At 40.9% G+C, this 19,282-nt stretch overlaps 1 protein-coding gene across 2 annotated transcripts in view; it reads left to right on the forward strand.

Annotated features, from left to right (window-relative positions):
- The first annotated feature begins 3,431 nt into the window (after positions 1-3,431).
- Positions 3,432-19,282, forward strand: part of kcnk18 (potassium channel, subfamily K, member 18) — a 40,565-nt gene continuing 24,714 nt past the window's right edge. For both annotated transcript variants that reach the window (XM_042009630.1, XM_042009629.1), the window contains exons 1-2: positions 3,432-3,716; positions 3,880-4,023. In XM_042009630.1, the coding sequence (XP_041865564.1) occupies positions 3,470-3,716; positions 3,880-4,023 (391 nt within the window). In that variant the 5' untranslated portion in view covers positions 3,432-3,469. The remainder of the gene's footprint in view (positions 3,717-3,879; positions 4,024-19,282) is intronic.

The following is a 19,282-nucleotide window of genomic DNA, read 5'->3' on the forward strand; positions in this document are numbered from 1 at the left end:
ATTTACCTTTCACCAGACGTGACATAGGGGGTCACTTTACCAGTTCATTTCAAATAAAGATGGCACGGTGTTAGTAGACGCAGGAGGAGATGGAAATCTTTTTACAAATAATTAAAGAAAAATATATAATCGTCATCCTTGGTAGCAATGAAATGCAGAGTTTTACAAAGAATTAGAAATCTCCTTCCTCCTCAAAGTGGAGCTAAAGCACTAAACACCATTCAATGGAAACACCTGCAAATCACAATTGCACTTTGTCGAAATTTTAGAAATATCCCTTTTATTTTGTGAAAAACTGTAATGGAAACGCAGCTAGTTTTAATTACACTTATGGCCTATTTATGCTCGATGCAGAAGATGGACGGACATTTTTGTCCGCCTTCTGCATTGGTTACACGCATAATAATTTGGTCCGTTTTCAGGGAGCTTAGCTAACCGTTGCTTGACGCAGAAGACGGAGCAATACCGCTGAATACCACAGGGGCAGTGCTGAGCAGAATAGCTGGCATGTGACCAGCAAAAGAAACAAACCTGAGAAGAAGAAGAGGCTTAGGAAGTAAAAAAAGCAGAAGAAGAATGAAGGCCTTGGGTGTCTTGGGTAAGAGGAAGACACAATTCCAGTTTGCAGGGAGGGCTGTGTCTGGGCTCTTGGGGCCCTGGGCCCTGCACCCTGGCCACCCTGGATGGCCAGTGCCTGGCAGAGTTGGCGGCTGCTGATCTTGGCTTGCCAGGCCTGTGGGGAGGCTCTGGCTGGGGGCTTCCTCTGCTGCCCTCTGGGTTGGCCTGGGGTCATCTTTGTGGTGGGGTGGCTTGGGTTCATGCTCTGGGACTGGTGCTGATGGCCCGGGTCTCTGGGCCGCCCTAGTCTGCCTCTAGCCTCCATAGAGGCGTGGTCACATTTGCAGGATCACACTCATCTCTAATAACTCCTTATTCCTCATCCTCTGCATGCTGACACAGCACTGAGGTGTCCAGTGGGTTTATACACTAAGAGATGCTTTGGTTCAGGTGTGTGTGTTTCTGGTATTTTGGTTGTTGTTGTAAAACATGTTTGTTTGATTTTTATTTATTTATTTTTGTTGTTTAGGTCTTGGTTATTTCTTTAGGGACTGATGAATGATGAAAATGATGAATGATTGAAAACTTAGTTTACCTGTAAAAACTGTGGAAACCTGTTGTTTTTCTGTACAGGTGTAGCAGCTGGTTGTCTGGTGTTAGTTTGGATTGAAAGTCCGTTGCTTCTATCTGTTGTGTCCTTATCTCCTCTTTCTTTTTTCTACTTTCCATTTTACTTCTCTTCACAATTCTCCTTTTTTTCTGTCCCCTCTGGTCAGGTCCAGCAAAACAAATTCCATAATTCAAAATAAATAAGATAAGAAAAAAAAAAGATTATCAAGAGGAGCCTTATACCCATAAAGCTCCTCTTGGCAAAGCAAATTTGTTCGGCATAACACAGCAGCCAGACCATCATTCTGCCGTCACCATGCTGGACAGGACAAGTTGGGGGGGGGCAATAAGCAACACGTGACTGACGAAGCGACTTTACAGAAATACAAGTCTAAAGTTGCTCATAACAAGCTGACTTGACCACACTAATCAGGAACTTTTCTTCTCTCAGTGTTTGCTCTTCGTTGTGGTTTTGTTTCCTCATATGGGATGATTTTTTTTCTGGTGAAGAACTTTGAAATTCCAATTTCAGTTGTTCTCAAAGGCCAACGTTAGGATATATTATCCATCAACTATCTACTCAACTAGTAACTGATAAGTGGTATGCGTAACACATATATACCTTTGCTTTGTCTTTATAAATGCGGCGATCATCTGAAGGAAAGCGGCGCAGTCTTTACACACATGCCCACATTCTTCACACACATACACACACACACAGAGTGAGTAAACAAGATGGAGTCAGATGTGGGCACCACGAGGCAGCATATGTGTGTTCTCTTTCAGTTTGTAGCCTCACTCTATTGGAGGAAGCCTGATGAGTCACAGGGTTAAAATGAGCTTGGATAAGGTCAGTGCCCAGGCAAGGGAGGGGCCAAGTCTAAACATGGCTACTCCCCAACTTTTAGCCAATCAGCTGTATTCAGTATCAGATGTCGGTACTATAAAGTTGGTATTTATTGTCTGAGAAACCATCCATTTTTAGGGCTGGCTGCATAACAGCAAGCCAAGCAGAAAATGATTCTTATACAAGTTTGATAAACCTTCAAATAAATAGTGGAACTAGTAGTTTGTCTTCTTTACTGTAGAATGGACATGTTTTTTTACATCAACTGGACACTGGGGGAATAATTTACTACTATTTCAGATCCTTATCAATAAATAATATATATGTAATTATTCTGATTATTTTAATCCTTTATTCAATAGTTTGATAACATAATGTGTTGTTTTTATGGAAAAAAAATAGACATAAAACTAGTTATTTCCATACAACAGATGTAAGGGGATTGGGATTTTATTTAAAGATCAGAACCAATGTTTTTTACTAATTTTTAGTACACTTAAGAGTGATTGAAAAATAAAATAAAAATTCAACATCTCCCAACTTATGTTATTTATGGAAAATAACCCATTTTGTGTGTGTGTGTAAGTGTGTGTGGTATTATTTAATGGTTTAAAATAATTTGAATAATTGCAAGTTTAGTCGTTTTGATCTATCTATCTATCTATCTATCTATCTATCTATCTATCTATCTATCTATCTATCTATCTATCTAGTGAACTGTTCTGTCATAGAAACATTCTTCCCATTTTGAATTAACTAGAGAAACAAATCTTGATGTCCCAGTTTTCCTCCAGTACATAAACGCGACATCAGTGTGTGAAACTGGAGAGTCCGCGTGAAAAAGTCCCACACGGCGCATGTAAGCTGATCTGTGCTTGAATGTAGTCTGTTCTGTGCCTGTCAGGCCACTCGTGTGAACGTGTAAAGTTATTTTATTTATTGAAATTGTTTAATAGTTACATGCAGCATCACTTATATCGCATTTAAATGTGGACTTTCCTCATATTGTGTCATTAAATTAAGTACTTTTGGTTTCAGCTTTCACTCACCTACAATAGAGCTCAGAATATGAACACTCTGCAGCTGTAATCACACATCCTGTCGCACCCAACCCATAGTGCACTCATCCAATTAAACAATGAAAGTCTACACAGACTTGATTGAGTCCATTAAACTAATCTCATAGCAAATTAAAGCCTCATTCAGATTCTCCTTTGGAGATATCCTGGTGAAGCGTAAAGACGCATGAAGTATGGCTCATCTTATTCTCCAAATTCGTCAGTGTGACTGCATACCATCCTACCAGCCCCTCTCTCTTTCTCTCTCGCTCGCTCTCTCATTGTAGTCAGGTAATTTCGGCTGCGCGCGGCCCCGCGGCGGGCGCGCATACCATCGGGCAGGCGGGACTCGGCGCTGGCACAAAAGCTGCCGTGGAAGAAGAAGCAGAAGAAGAAGATGATGATGAGTGGGGAGACGTCCGGGGCAGTGAAGAAAGGAATAAGCGTTAGAAATGAGTCCAGAAAATGTGCAGAGCGCTTCTGGAAGATCTTTCCTCACCTCATCCTGTGTGGCAGCCTGGTGGCGTACGCGGCGCTGGGCGCGCTCATCTTCCAACACATCGAAGGAGGGACCCCCTCCAGGACCGAGCGGGAGTACCACAAGTTTCTGACTGAAGTGGTCCACATCGTCCAGAACGACACCAGTAAGTCCCCACCAGCAGCTTTGTTGCGTTCATCTACATCCAGTTAAACGTCGATGACTTTACCAGATGTGGAGATTTAATCTGGGCTTGTTTTGCACGGACCTGGTCTTATCTTACTTTAATTAATCACTTCATTAATGGCTGAATGACTTGAACATTTCAGATAACAGCTCCTGCTCACATGAATGTGTCCTGAGAGATGTGAAAGACAAGATGAAGGAGTTTAGGTCCATATGGTTCCAGAGACCCAGCAGGTGGACTTTCTTTAACTCCATGTTCTTCTGCTGCACCGTCTTCACAACAGTCGGTGAGTCAGTCAAAGCAGCAAACAATAACATGTCACATTTTATGTGTATGTTTATTTTAAAGTGCAAACTGGTATGTATAAATATATAAATCCAGCATCTGAGTCAGAGCCAGAGTCGGTCCAGCTAACAGCTCTTTGGAATCATCTTATTGCTAAAATCCTGCTTTCTGTCAGTCAGACTATCTGATCTTTGCTGGTTTTCAACAAATGACGTGTCTTTGTGACAGGCTGCTGGTAAAAAAGAGTCTAAAGATCCATGCTAATCCAAATTTATTTGTAAAGCACTTTAAACAAAGGCATGGCAGGACGAAAGTGTGGTACAGAGTACATGCAGACAGAATACACCAAAAATTTAAATAACGAGTGCTAAAAGGGAGCAACAGAAATTCCATTAAAAGACAATAAAAACAATAAGACAACAAAGAAACTTTAAAATCATAAGGTAATAAAATTGTAAAATAAAAATATCAAATGCCAAAGTCCCTAAAACAGGTGGATTTGGGAAGATTTAGAGTCTGATAGCTTGGCAGCGCCAAGTCCTTCCACAGTCTACGGTCCCCTCGGAGCTGCCGCTTTGTTCAAGGTCGCCCATTTTGTCTTCACAGGTGTGTCAGGATGTAAGAGCTGAGAGAGGTGGAGAGGAACGGGATCATGAAGGACTTAAAAACAAACATTTTAAAATGAATTCTTAAAAGTTCAGCGAACCAGTGGAGGGATGCTAAAATACCGTGATAATATGTACGTGTGCTGCTGCGTAGTGCACCATCTGGAGGCGACTTAGAGAGGATGCATAGACCCCGAAATACAAAGCACTGCAGTAAGCCAGGCCAGGAGTAAGAAAGAAATCCAGTTCAAACCAGTTCTTTGCTAAACTGTCTGTTATGTGTCGACACAACTCTGGTTCATCTCTTGAGTTAGGATCCTTTTTCTCCCTGAAGGATTCAGAGGTCAGAGTTCCTCTGCAACTGGTCCAGAATTAGGACTGGACTGGAACCGGTTTGGTAACAGGACTGGACTGGAACTGGTTACTAGGACTGGACTGGAACCGATTTGGTAACAGGACTGGACTGGAACTGGTGTGGTGCCAGGACTGAACTGGACCTGGTTCAGTACCAGGCCTGGACTGGAACTGGTGCGGTGCCAGGACTGGACAGCAACTGGTCCGGTACAAGGCCTAGACTGGAACTGGTCCGGTACCAGGCCTGAACTGGAACTGTTCCGGTAACAGGACTGCACTGGAACTGGTCCGGTACCAGGACTGGACAGGAACTGGTCCGGTACCAGGACTGAACTGGAGCCGGTTAGGTACCAGGTCTGGACTGGAACTGGTCTGGTACCAGGACTGCACAGGAAATGGTCCGGTACCAGGACTGAACTGGAGCCGGTTTGGTACCAGGACTGGACTGGAACTGGTCTGGTACCAGGACTGGATGGGGAATGAGGGAAAAAAAACAGAAAATGTCCACAGAAAAACTCTTTTGATCAAGACCTCTTCAGAAAATTACCCGTAAGTGGAAAAATACATAAATGTCATCAGTGATCTAGGTTCAGGGGGATACTGGTCATACTGGGAGTGGTGGCAGCAGTTCATTGGTTTGGTGGGTCAAAGTGTCTTTAGGTAAGATGTTGAACATCACATCGCTTTCATTTCAGTTAATTTAAAATGCAGGAGCATCAGTGGCTCAGGCGGTAGAGCATGTCGTCCAATGACCGAAAGGTTGGCGGTTCGATTCCCACTCCTGCAGTATCTGTCGTTGTGTCCTTGGGCAAGAAGCTTAACCCTCCTTGCCTCCAGTGTTGGCATCACTGGTGATGAATGTTCGGTGATGGTTGGAGAGGCCGTAGGTGCGGACTGGCAGCCACGTCTCCGTCAGCCTGCCTCAGGGCAGCTGTGGCTACACACGTAGCTTAGCATCACCAGGTATGAGTGAGGAGTGGATGAATAAAGGATACACTATGTAAAGTGCTTTGGGTGCCTTGAAAAGCGCTATATAAATCTAATCCATTATTATTATTAAAATAATATGCTACAGTCTAGAACAGTGGTTAACAACCTGGGGTCCAGGACCCCCCAAGGGAGCCCCCAAAAGAGCACAGAGGGTCCCTGAGGCTTTGAACATTAGAGCCATTGTGATAAATGTCCACAAACTACCTATTTTAAGGAAATAAAGTAAGGCTGTATGTTGTTCATTTAACTTTGGCTTTATCAAAGGACAGGACTCAACCAGGACACATTATTTATGGTGAAAATCTCACTTTTGAAAGTATAAAACCAGCATGGTTTCAGCACAGGGTGGGTCAGGGGGTCCACGGTATATAGTATATGCATGAAGGGGGTCCCAGAGAAGCCACTGGTCTAGAATATGTGACATATTTTACATGGAAAGAAAATGTTTTGAAGTATTTATATCAGGAAGAATCGGTTTATGAACACCCCATGTCCACTAGGAGTGTTTCAGTTCACTGATCTACACCAATACATTGATTTAAGCAGATCTAAGCACTGATCTAAGCAGAAATCTGGATCAATCATGGATGCAGTAATCATCTATCAGACGTTCCTCATGTGGAATCATTTCTTTTCCTTTCTTCTAATAACCATAATGTCCATTTATAAATGTGGATATCAGCGGTGTGATAAATTCAGACTGAGTTTCAGGAAACTGATGAGCTGGTTATCCTGGCTGAGCTGCTCCAGACCAGGCTAACAGCTGGAGTTGTTTATCATCCCCCACTCAGAAAAATCTCCTGGAGAAATGACTTTTTGTACAGTTTTAAACCAATTTAATAATCTAGTCTGGTGATTTGCTCTTTATTGATAATGCAGCTAAAACCCTGGTCCCCATGGTAACAAGGCGATGGGACGGGACACTGAAATGAAGAGAGGAAGAGGATGTGAGGCAGTGAGAAGGGAAGGCAGGGTGGACCAGAGCAGACAGGTGCAGAGCAGCCAGATGATGGATGGCCTAGGATTTGAAAAGGATACAGAAACTTATGGGGAGCCAGTGAAGCTGTTGTAGAACAGAAGTGATGTGGGAAGAGGATGGTTTAGTGGTTATCCGGGCAGCAAAATTCTGGACCAGCTGAAGTTTATGGAGTGGTTTGTGAGGTAGACTGAAAAGAAGGTAGTCCAGGTGGGAGGTGACCAAGCTGTGGACATAGTGGAGTGAGGAGTGAGGGCGGGGCGAAAGCGGTTAATGTTGAAGATGGAGACTGAGTTATGTTACTGATGTGGTGCTGTGGAGGGCGACACCCAGACTTTTAACCTGAGGGGAGGGGGAACTGAGACAGAGAAGCTGTTAGTTGAAGGTGTGCTGATGAGAAAAGATCAAGAAATTATTTTCACATATGATTTTTTAGTTGATTTGCTTTCAAAATAAAGATCTTCAAGCTGTACACCCTCCAGTCCACTCAGCTGTCAGCTGGGACCTTGGGGAGTGACTTTGTGAAACATCACAGTTTAATGAACCCTGGTAGAAATGGCTCAGCCGGTCGGTAAGGCCTACACATGACGGGACACCTGTTTCTTCTCATTACAGTACCATCATTTCTACGTAACACACTTTTCATTTGAGGCACATCTTGGTGGTTCGTGAATGTTCTGCTGAAGCTGCCCCAGTAGAGGCAGAGTTATAAACAGTGCAGAGCAAAGGAAGCAGCAGCAGCTTGAACAGTGTCCTCAAAGCTTCCAGATGTCATCACCTGAGGGTTTGGTTCAGTTTGGTTCTTGTTGGATTTCTCTTTCTAGTGTTGTTTTTTTTTCTTTGTCTCTAGCTTTCATTTCCTGCTCTGCCGTCACACCTGCTTCTCATTCATGGCACAGTTTTGAGATTACTGATAAGGTTTCAGTGTCCATGTTACAGGTTTATGTATGTGTTCAGGGTGGAGTGTTTTTTAAGCTGCAGTGGTCAGTAAAGTAACTGTACACACCTCCAGGGTGGATGGTCCTTTATAAGAGGAATCTCTAAAAATATAAAGACATGTCATGAGATAAGGTTAATCCAAAACAGACCTCTGTGTCTCTAGAAAAAATGTCCAACAGTGTAAGAAAAAGAAAAGTAATAAATACAACAGGTAAACGAAATATAAGCAAATTGAGACGAGCAGAGGAAATACTGAAAATCATTTTATGAAATTTGCCAGGTTTTTTTTTTTTTTTCAGTTTCTTTGTGCTTCCTCTTCGTTTCCTCTCCTCGGCCCTGACAGGTGGCTTCATCCACTGGTGCAGAATCAGAGGGGATTCAAAGAATCTGATTGGTTCAGCCTGCTGTCAGTTAAAAAAAGAACCAATGAGCTGCAGACAGAAAACAGAAAAGATCAGTTTGCTGATGCACCCCAATGCTCGTAACAGTGCTCCTGGGTGTTAGTAGGATTTGTTTGTAGTTAAGTACAAATCCAAGATAAAAGATTTTGATAATTTTTTGTATTTAATGCATTTGTTCATAGGAACACTTAAGTCCTACTTACGAACTTTTTACCAAGATTGTGGCATCTATGAAAATCTTCGTATCTTGGATTTGTTGTTGGGTCAGAAGTAATCATAGAAACACTCAGGAGTACTCTTACGAACATTTGAGTACCAACATGTAAAAATGACTGTGTCGTTTTCTGATGTGTGGTTAATTAAAATGCAATAATGAAATGACAGTAAAGCTTTTGTCAGATTTGTAAAAACAACTTGGTACTTTACAAAGCATTTTTTATTTTAAAATAAATAGAAGATATTACAGATATTATCATGATAATTTCCATCAGGGGAAAAATAATGTATGTTTGATTAATTTAATTCACTCAACAAGTCACAGTCAAGATGGATTTAATTCTATTGCTGGTTTAAATAAAACCGTCTGTGTAATAGACTGAACACACGTGCACACCAGATCTTTTCTGTCAGCCACAAGAACGTCACTTCATAACGTCCATGTCATTACGACCATGTGGTCTCCTGCTTCCCAGGATGAGAACTCCTTCATCCTGCACTGGGGCTTCATGGGCATGAACCTCCAACATGTAGCAGCTGGTGACTCATTTATACATGTCTTTTAATAACATTTTCCACAACAGTGTTATTTATTATGATTAGCTTTATTACAAGAGCGAATATTGAAGTTCAGGAGGAATTAATGTCTTTATGACATTCATTCCTCTTTATAGCTTTATATTCTATCAACTTTGTTCATAAAGCTGCTTTTACATGATCTCCAGCTCACTGTCTGGTTGTTTATTACCAAGTTATCACTTTACAAATAAGGACAATCAGGTTTCAGTGCACATCTTTACTATTACTTACCTTTATTCATTCTTTGTCCTTATGTTTGTTTGCCTGGTCTGTCTTACCTTTGTGGCTGCACATGCTCCTTCAGTCTCATGACCTTTTAGTGGTATTCTTCATCCGTCTAAGAGGAAAGAGAAATTTTGCAGCCTACAAACACATTCATGAATCTGATGGAGACTTTTCATTAAACACTTCATAAAAACAACTTTAGAACTAATTAAATTAGATAAGAAGATATTGGTGAATGAGGCCTGGTGTTAAGCTGGAAAAAAACAAAAAAATGACCCATACAGTCTTTGTTTAGAGTACGAGAACTAGTCCACATAGTGCAATATGTGAACTGCAGTCTGTAAATTCTGACTATAACCGCTGCATTTTATCCTCATGAGCCAACACCCTGTACACAGTTTGTGTGAAGTGGGCGTCGACCCTGTTCACACTCTTGTTGGTTTTGAAGTGCTCATATATTGAGCGCAGTAGAACTGAGAGAAGCGGGTGAAAACTTTACTGCATTTAAGCATCTTTAGCAGTCGGCCATGTTGGAGCTGCTCAAAGAAAAGAATAAGAAATGTCATCCTGTCAAGACGCATCCGTAATGGCCAAAAACTTACCCCCACATCTGTGGTAAGAAATAAAATAAGGACATGAAGCGGAAAAATGTTAAAGGTAGGGTAGGAGTCGTTTTCCAGCAGCATTTTTACTATATTGCTTAAAATCCCCTCTCACCCTGAGTGCAGCCAATTAATTAAATGTTCTAACACAAAAATGAAAAGTAAAGTAGACACCTGTGGAACGGACAGGACTGAAAAACACCATCCAATCATTTTGACCGATTGTTCTGAAAGACTGGTTGATGATGTGTATAAAACTCAGCTGCCATGTGTCCCTCCTCCCTCAACCCCTCTTCGTCCACAAATCACTGGCTCTCAGAGACTTGGAGTAGTTGTAGAGGCAACGAAGCCAGAGCCAGAGCCAGAGCCAGAGCCTTGCTAGCTTACTAACTAAAGATATGGTATACACTAAGGGACATTGTGGCAAAAAGGTGCCTCTATCGAGTCAGAAAAGAAGAACTGTTTAAGAGAAGGCTACTTCCAAGAAAAAAAGCTGAAGTAGGGCCAAACAAGAGCACTCTCGAAGCCTTGGTGTTATGACCCCCTTTTTGTCTAGGGGAAAAGGGTCCATAACAAACCGGACCAGACTTCGTCAAAATGGTATAAATAAAAGTATTTATTAAAACAATTAAATAAATACAGATTCCTATAAACAAAAATACAAATACCGGGTTCAATAAACAAATAAAGGGTTCCTATAACAAAATATACCATGTCCTGTTACAAATAACATAAAGTGTCCTTTTTCAAGTTTACTATACAAAACAAAATAACCAAAAATTACCACCTGAAACCTCCTCCTATAACTTTAACTTTTAACAATGGAAAACAAACCACAAAAACTTCCTATAAACCAAACTTCGTGCATACGTATCAAACATAAACTGAAATATAAATAGTCTTTTCTGTAAACCACAATTTCTGTCAATTAGAAAAGCTCTCACAGATACTACAGCCACTTCTAAACCCACACAGGGACAACACACGAAAGAGTCTATTCCAAGCCGGCGAACTGTGTGCCCACGGTACACAGTCGCCCAGAAAGATGGTGAAGCTGGCTTTTATCCATGAGGCACCGCAGAAGTGGGTCTTGAGTTGAGCAGCTCTGACGTGAAGGGGGAGATGTTCCACAGCTTTGGAACACAGAGAAAGCTCTGCCGCCCCTGGGCTTGAGTTTAGCAGACGGGAGCTTCCGAAAGAGCTGAAGAGGACCTCAGAGTCCTGGCTGCAGCATGCTGGTGTAGCAGCTTTTACTGGGTCCTAAAACTAACAGGAAGCCAGTGCAAGGAGGCGAGCACAGGGGTGATGTGGTCAAGTCGTCTTGTCCCTGTAAGCAACGAGGCAGCAGCGTTTTGAGCTGCAGTCGGTGCAGAAATGAATGGTCAATGCCATAATACAGAGTTGCAATAACCTAAGCTGGACATGATGAGCAGATGGAGGACTTTTTCTAGGTCATGCTTGGGGAAATAAGGCTTTAACTTGCCAAGTAGCCTAAAAAGGAAGAAAACGTTTTTTTAATACAGAACTGACCTGCAGGTGGAAGTTAAAGGAGCCATCAATAATCACACCCAGATTTTTAACATGGGTTCGGCAATGCGAAGTAAGCAGACCGAGAACACTAGCCATTTAGTGTACCATTTAGAAACTCAGAACTTCCAAAAACTACAATTTCAGTCTTTTCCTTATGTCAGGAGGAGTATGTGGTCCATCGTGTCAAAGGCTGCAGTCAGGTCTAAGAGAATCAGGACAGCAGGACTTCCAGAGTCAGTAGCTAAAAAAATGTCATTAAAAACTCTTTTCAGTGCTGTGGAGGGACTTAAAACCACACTGAAACTTTCTAAAACTTTACTAAAATCTAAGTGAGACTGTATTTGTATGTGCCAATTTTTTCCAAAGACTTTTGATCAAAAAGGTAGTCTAGAAATCGGCCTTTATACCTTTAATAATTTATTTATTGAGTTTGTTTAGTTTTTTTTATACTTAAATTTTTTATTGTTTTTATGACAAGAAAAACAACATAAAACTTCAACAGCACAGTACAATAAAAGAGCCTCAGGACCAGACCTCAAGATTAAGTAAGTAAGTAGGGTTTATACATACTGGTATTCAATAAAATTTATACAAGTATCACCTGTAAATATAGCGCATGTAAATAACAGAACGAAAAAAAAGACCTTTAAATCGAAGGTATAAATTGGTAGTGGGGGGGTCATCAAGAAACTTCCTTATTCAGTCAAAAATTCTGTCCATCTTCTCCAGCTTGTCCGATACAAGTCTTTTCTCAATCTGAGTAAAAAGGTCAGTCTTTCCATCTCATGAATCTCTTTCATTATTTCAAGCCAATCGTTAACTATAGGTGGGTCGGTCTGTAACCATTTACAAGTTATTGCTTTCTTTGCTGCCACAATCATTATTTTCAAGAGGTATTTAGCACTTCCTGTTATCTCCTCTGGTACATCACGAAGATAAAGCATTGTAAATTTCAGAGGAACCTGTTGTCCAATAATTTGCTGTGTAGTTGTCAAGATATTTTTCCAGAATGTTTGTAATCTTGGGCATCTCCAAAAGATATGATAGTGATTTGCCTCATCATCGCCACAATTTCTCCAACATGCGTCGCTCGTAGATACAAGATAAGTTTTCATTTTAGGGGTGATGAAAAAATGGACACGTCTTATTTATTGCAGTTTGTATATAAAACTACAAGCGTCACCACAAAAAGTCCATTGCTGATTAATCAACTTTGTTATCTCAGTTTTCTCTTCCCATGAATTGATATGTGAGATTCTTGTGATGATACATTACTGAGTTTCTTACCTTCTAAAATGCAGTAAGTGGTAAAAAAGCACGTCAGCTAATGGCTAATGGGTTAGCAGCAACAGGAAGCTCACAGCTCTAACAATACAAGGCACTCTGAGAGGAAAATGCCATTTACGTCACAAAAAGCTTGTTAGAGGTTTAGAAGCACATCCTCTTTAGTGTTCTTAGTTAAATGTTCACACAATCATTGTTCTCAGAAAAGTTGATTTAGACTAAAAACGTCCTGGAGGTTGAGGATTCAACATTATTTCAGCCTGAGTGAAACTACAGTATTTCTTACATTGTTGTAGTGTTGGTGTATGCTCCTACACTTCTGTTACATTCATTTACTTAGACTGAAGGTGAACAAGTGTTCTCATTATACTCAAGCTGAAAAAAATCTGTTTCCTCCTTATTCCTCCTAATTGCTTACAGGAGGTTGTAAAGAATGCTACCAGATTAGCCAGGTTAGATAAACCAAATAAACTATTTGGCTTTAACCTGTTAATCCCAGGAAAAAAAAACTAAGCTAAAAAGTAACTGAAGAATTACTCCAAAATAATAAAGTTGATATTCATGTTATTGGTGTCATCTAGAAAGCTCAGAAAAAAGATTCCCAGTGTGAAATGTTGTGTCTGTTATGTCTGCGTAAATTACATAGAAATGTTTCTTTACCCCTGATGTGATAGAGGATAACACATCAACACAGATGCCATTGATTACCTTCAGCAACTTAGTAATTTATAAACCTTAATGTTGGACCTAGAACACACTTTGTCTGGTTTTATGAACATTAGGGTCTAAATTTTAAAAACTATTAAAAGTAACATTATTCTCCTGTTTTTGTTGCTGTTGCTGTTTAGGTATGTTATTGGGAAATTTTGTGCCTTTTTCATGCCATTTTGGCTTTCTGATTAAATATAGCTGAAGTTTCCAAAAAGATATTATACCTTATCGTTTTAGAATTTTATTGTTGGTTCCTTGAATTAGCTTAAAATTGTAAAGATACACAAAAACTAACTAATTTGATGCTGAGGACAAAAAATGATCTATTGAAAACCAGATAAGTTTTGGAACACTAGGCGTCTATTTTAAATTTTCATATTTGTCCACTTTTTTTCATATTTATAGCAAGCAATTGGGATTTTTCTTTTTTTTTTCAGTTTTTTTTTACCATATAAAATGTGGTATTTGTAAACAAAATGACATTTAAAGGGCTAAAAAGTACAATTAATATGTGTTTTCTGATATATATCTAATATATCTGATATATATATATATATATATATATATATATATATATATATATACTTCTTCCGGGGACTTCTTCTGGGGACTCGATCTGAATCCAAGTGGTGTTTTGATGCTGGACTTCTGTGCTCGTCATGTACTGTCCATAACGAACACCTTGTTCAGGCATAAGAGTGTCCACATGTGCACTTGGCACATGTGGACACTCTAGGCCGCAGTACGATGATCAACTTTGTAGTCGTGTCGTCGGCCGCATGTTCTGGACACTGGGGTGAAGAGAGGGGCGGAGCTTTCAACTGATCACCACCTGGTGGTGAGTTGGAAGGATGGAGCGGGAGATCAACAGGCGGATCGGTGCGGTGTCTGCAGTGATGTGGACTCTGTATCGGTATGTCCTGGTGAAGAAGGAGCTGAGCCAAAAGGCAAAGCTCTCAATTTACAGGTCGATCTACGTTCTTACCCTCACCTATGGTCACGAGCTGTGGGTAGTGACCGAAAGAACAAGATCGCGAACACAAGCGGCTGAAATGAGTTTTCTCCGCAGGGTGGCCGGGCTCTCCCTTAGAGATAGGGTGAGAAGTTTGGTGATCTGGGAGGGGCTCAAAGTAGAGCCGCTGCTCCTCCACCAGCCAGATGAGGTGGCTCGGGCATCTGGTTAGGATGTCTCATGGACGCCTCCCTGGTGAGGTGTTCCTGGCACGTCCCACCGGAAAGAGGCCCTGGAGAAGACCCAGGACATGCTGGATGGACTATGTCTCTCGGCTGGCCTGGGAACACCTCGGGATCCCTCCGGATGAGCTGGTGAATGTGGCCGGGGAGAGGGAAGTCTGTTTATATACATATATATATATATACAATGTCAGGCTGAAGTTGTTTTAAAAGACTAACTCATTTAAACTAGAAAAATATTAAGAATGAATTTTTTACAGCAGCTTTTGTCCTTTATTTTTTAAAATTCAGGAAAGGAATAAAAAGCAATTGGGCCTGACTCAGCAGGTTCCTGCTCTGCAGAAACATAGACAACAACACATAGATGGTACAATCACGCATTCTTACAGAGGGAGGAAACAATGGTCGGAGGAGACTGTGGGGCCACATCTTCGGTCACAGCAGTTACTGTTTGCCAAATGGTGGTTTTGTGTGGTTTTAAACAGTCCTGCTGATGTTCAAGTGCTGAAATGCTGTGCAATCTTGTTCCAGGCTTTGATCAGCCCATAGAAGAAGGATCTTTGTCCATAGCAGTTCCTAAAGAGCGGTAATCGCATAAGTCCATTTGTAACTGACTGTAAATGGACTGTACTTATAAAGTGCTTTTTAGTTACAAGTTGACCACTGCACGCTTACAATGAACCAGTCTGGAGAAGGCTGGTGCAGTCTTTTGTCTCACCCCCAATTAACAAAAGTCAGTTTCCCCAAGGGTGCACAAAATGACTGACAAACACTTGTGATCGCGTGAAACAGCATCGCATGGTGAGTTCCCAAGTGTACATAGTGAGGGTTAGGTGTGTCTGAAGAGCCAATTCATCTCGCGTAGTAGGCCGATGCTTGCTTAGGTGGATGTTTTTTGCGGCGGTATGTTTATTTTTCTCTCACGTCGTGCAGAAAAACCAGATCAAAGCAAGTAGATTTTCATTCCCTCCTGCATGAGGCAAACTTATTTCTATAGCACATTTAAAATACAGCCTATTACAATAAATACAGTTAAAAGCAAAAGAGGAACAATAAGAGATTTATAAAAGCAGATACAGTAAAAGTAATAAAAATTAATAGTAAACAATTAATTAAAAATAAAAGTTTTTAAAAGATTAAGCACAGCCAAAAGAAAAATAAATTAGTTTTTAATTTAGCCTTGAATTAATTTATGGAGGCTGAGCTTTGGAGCTATTACAGAGAAAAGCACGACCCTCCCTTCAGTCTTCTAGATGCGGGAACAGAGCCGTTGATTTGTAGAGCGAAGACATCTAGTGGCAGAATGAAGGTCCTTTAAGTACAATAAGAGGTTGTTTGTAGAGACATGAATTTGTTTGTGGAGTGTGTGGGAGCACTAACATCCCATCAGTGCACTGAACACCCGGGTGATACTGTGATGACTGAGTCTGTATTATTAATGTGTCCATCACCAGCCAGAACGCTCAAGTAGCACTTTGTGTTTGTTACGAGTTGTTCTTGTTTGTGACTAAGAATCAATGAAAATTTCCGTGGATCTCATCCATTATAAAAGGTTTCTTCCTCCAGGTGCTTCTTTGTATTCACTTTCATGTTTGTTGCCTAAATAACAACTGATAAATAATTTGACCTGCACTGATGTGCGCTTGTATGTAACTAATTTCAAGTTGCATTTACTCTTTTTTTTTTAAGTAAAGGATTTACCTTTCTCTAAAAATTTCAGATTTATTTTGTTCACTTGATTTAACCATCAGTTTTATTATATTCTTTGTATTGTATTCTTTGTGTATGTATAATCTTTGGATAATATAATCTTATTATATTATCCAAAGCAAAACAGTGTGTTTTTTTTTTGTTTGTTTGTTTTGTTTTGTTTTTGTTTTTTTTGTTTGTTTGTTTGTTTTTTTGCTTTTTCTGTTTGCCTTCAGTGTTCTGAACTGTGATGCTGAAGAGCCAGATTACCAATTTAATTTACTAATGTAAATGATAACAATGAATTACATTATTATATTCGGGTGAGAGAGCAAAGAACCCCTAAACTTTCCCTGATGCATATTATGGTTAAACATGATAGCACAGGTCACAGTTAGTAAGCAACTCTTTGTGAAAAAATTAAAAGCTGTTTTAATTTCAACTCTTGTTTAATTATAATACCAAGACTTTAAAAACACAACTTGACAACCACCTTGTTGGTAAAATAAAATAAAAAAGAATCATCAGGACCCAGAGACACTCTGAGCTGTATAGTGCAAACTATGCACAACCATGAGGTTAACAGGAAACATGACTAAACAAAACCTGCCTCCAGTACACACACAATGCAAAGTAGGATCATCTGCTGACATTTAAACCTCTGACAAAAGGATTCATTAACTCCTTCAGGTGAGAGTGATCCCTATTTTATACATTAGATCCTGGGCTAATAATGAGACAGGGACATGTAGAGGGAAATTCCTCTCTTTATTTATTTATTCATATATCATTTTCCCAAAGGTGTGAAAGTAGAGTTAGCTCCAAGGGGAACTGAAGAGTTAAAGCACTAATAACTGGGGAAAATGCTGCTGCTGTCACATCAGTTTACTGGACTTTTGCTACCGTGAAAGAAACCTGTTTTCTTCTTCTAAAAATGTGGAAATTTAACAGGTTAGTCGAGACACGATAGCTTTTTTCCTTCTTTCTAACCTGTGCGTAAACAGAGCAAATTTCCACACTGGATCCAATACTGTGATATTTAGCAAAAGTTGGAGTCAAAGGAGAAACGTTTACATTCTACAGCAAATACAGTTTCCGTTAACACATCATGTGAATCAGGAGATAGCAGCTTCCTTCATTGCAGTGATCGTGTGTGTGCGTGTGTGTGTGTGTGTGTGTGTGGCTTTGTTACAGGGTTGTAAACTTTAATATGATAAAAGTTCACAACCTAATATGGTACTTCCATGCAATGTTGTGTTTCTCTTTGTAAAGAAGAGTCTGTTTAATCTCAGATTCTGCATCTCTAAGTTATTAGATGTGGTATGGAATCAGAACAGTCTCACCATCATAGCGTCAAGTGGTCACATGACTGCTTCCATCTCTGAGTCAGCACTGCCGTGGATCAGTCAGATGGCAAACCACCTTATTGATTTTATGTTCAATGACTCGTTCACCCCATCAGTGTTCTGTCTCTGGTCAGTAAAACTGAAACGTTTTCCCACAGGCCCCCAGCACCCTCCCTTCTGTTTGCCCCAGTCAGCCCAGCACCCTCCCTTCTGTTTGCCCCAGTCAGCCCAGCACCCTCCTTTCTGTTTGCCCCAGTCAGCCCAGCACCCTCCTTTCTGTTTGCCCCAGTCAGCCCAGCACCCTCCCTTCTGTTTGCCCCAGTCAGCCCAGCACCCTCCTTTCTGTTTGCCCCAGTCAGCCCAGCACCCTCCTTTCTGTTTGCCCCAGTCAGCCCAGCACCCTCCCTTCTGTTTGCCCCAGTCAGCCCAGCACCCTCCCTTCTGTTTGCCCCAGTCAGCTAGTGTTCTGACATCCAAAGTAGATGTTTTACAAATGTCTTCTTGATGGGGGGCTTGGGTTGGTGGGTTCGTGCTCTAGGATTGCTGCTGATGGCCCGGGTCTCTGGGCCGCCCTAGTCTGCCTCTAGCCTCCGTAGAGGTGTGGTCACATCTGCAGGATCACACTCATCTCTGATCCTCCTCATTCCTCCTCCTCTGCATGCTGACTCAGCACTGAGGTGTCCAGTTGGTTTACACACTAAGAGATGCTTTGGTTCAGGTGTGTGTGTTTCTAGTACGTTGTTGTTGTGATTCATGTTATCGGTCTGTGTCAGCTGGCGTCACACTCAGGATAGCCGCAGTCGATCGTTGGTTACATCCTCGTTGTAAACGACTCTGCGTCGCCTTTGCTGCGTTATCATTGTTGATAAAATGGGAGTCTCGTGTTGTGTGAAAGATGGCCACACTAAGTCACAAGATTAAAAAAAGGTAGAAAAGTAGCCATGAGGTTAGATTTTTTTTGGTTTCCCACTTTTAAAAAAGAGGCTTTGGACAGCAGGTTGAGGATGTAACTGAGACATCGGATGGCCTGGGTCGCAGCGGTGAGGGAAGGACATCACTTTCACCACCAGCTCCCTTCATGCTGTTTGCTCTCAGCATTTTCATAAAGGCAAGTAGGAGAGTTTTTGTTCTTGTTCTTATTGTGTAAGTAATGTTAATGAATATACTTCATTTGGCTTTTTAAAGTCACTATATTCACATTGGCTTCACTTGTAAACTAGAGGCAAAGAGGGAGGGAAATAGAAATTGGTTCAAATGTTTGTGTTTGATCAGTGTTTATTTTATTTAATCATCTTTATATAAAACGTCACAGAGTGAATGATTTTAAAGATACAGGTAAATACCAAGAGTGCTCTGTGAGATCTGATGGGATGTTAACTGGTTGGATGAAGTGGTTCAGATTGTGAAATGTAATGGAAGCATCCAGTGTTAACTAGTTTTTTAATAACAAATATGTGATTGCAGGTCAACCAGCTTAAGAAATGATGGAGGCTGGTTTAGATTGTGAACCATCCCTGCTTCTAGGACACACATCAGTTCCACCCACAAACGCTGCAGCTCTGCAGGACGAAGAAGACGATCAGCTGAGGAAAGAGACGCTGCAAGCAGCAGAGATGGAG

The sequence above is a fragment of the Melanotaenia boesemani genome, chromosome 16, assembly GCF_017639745.1.
Source record: "Melanotaenia boesemani isolate fMelBoe1 chromosome 16, fMelBoe1.pri, whole genome shotgun sequence".
Classification (NCBI taxonomy): Eukaryota; Metazoa; Chordata; class Actinopteri; order Atheriniformes; family Melanotaeniidae; genus Melanotaenia; species Melanotaenia boesemani.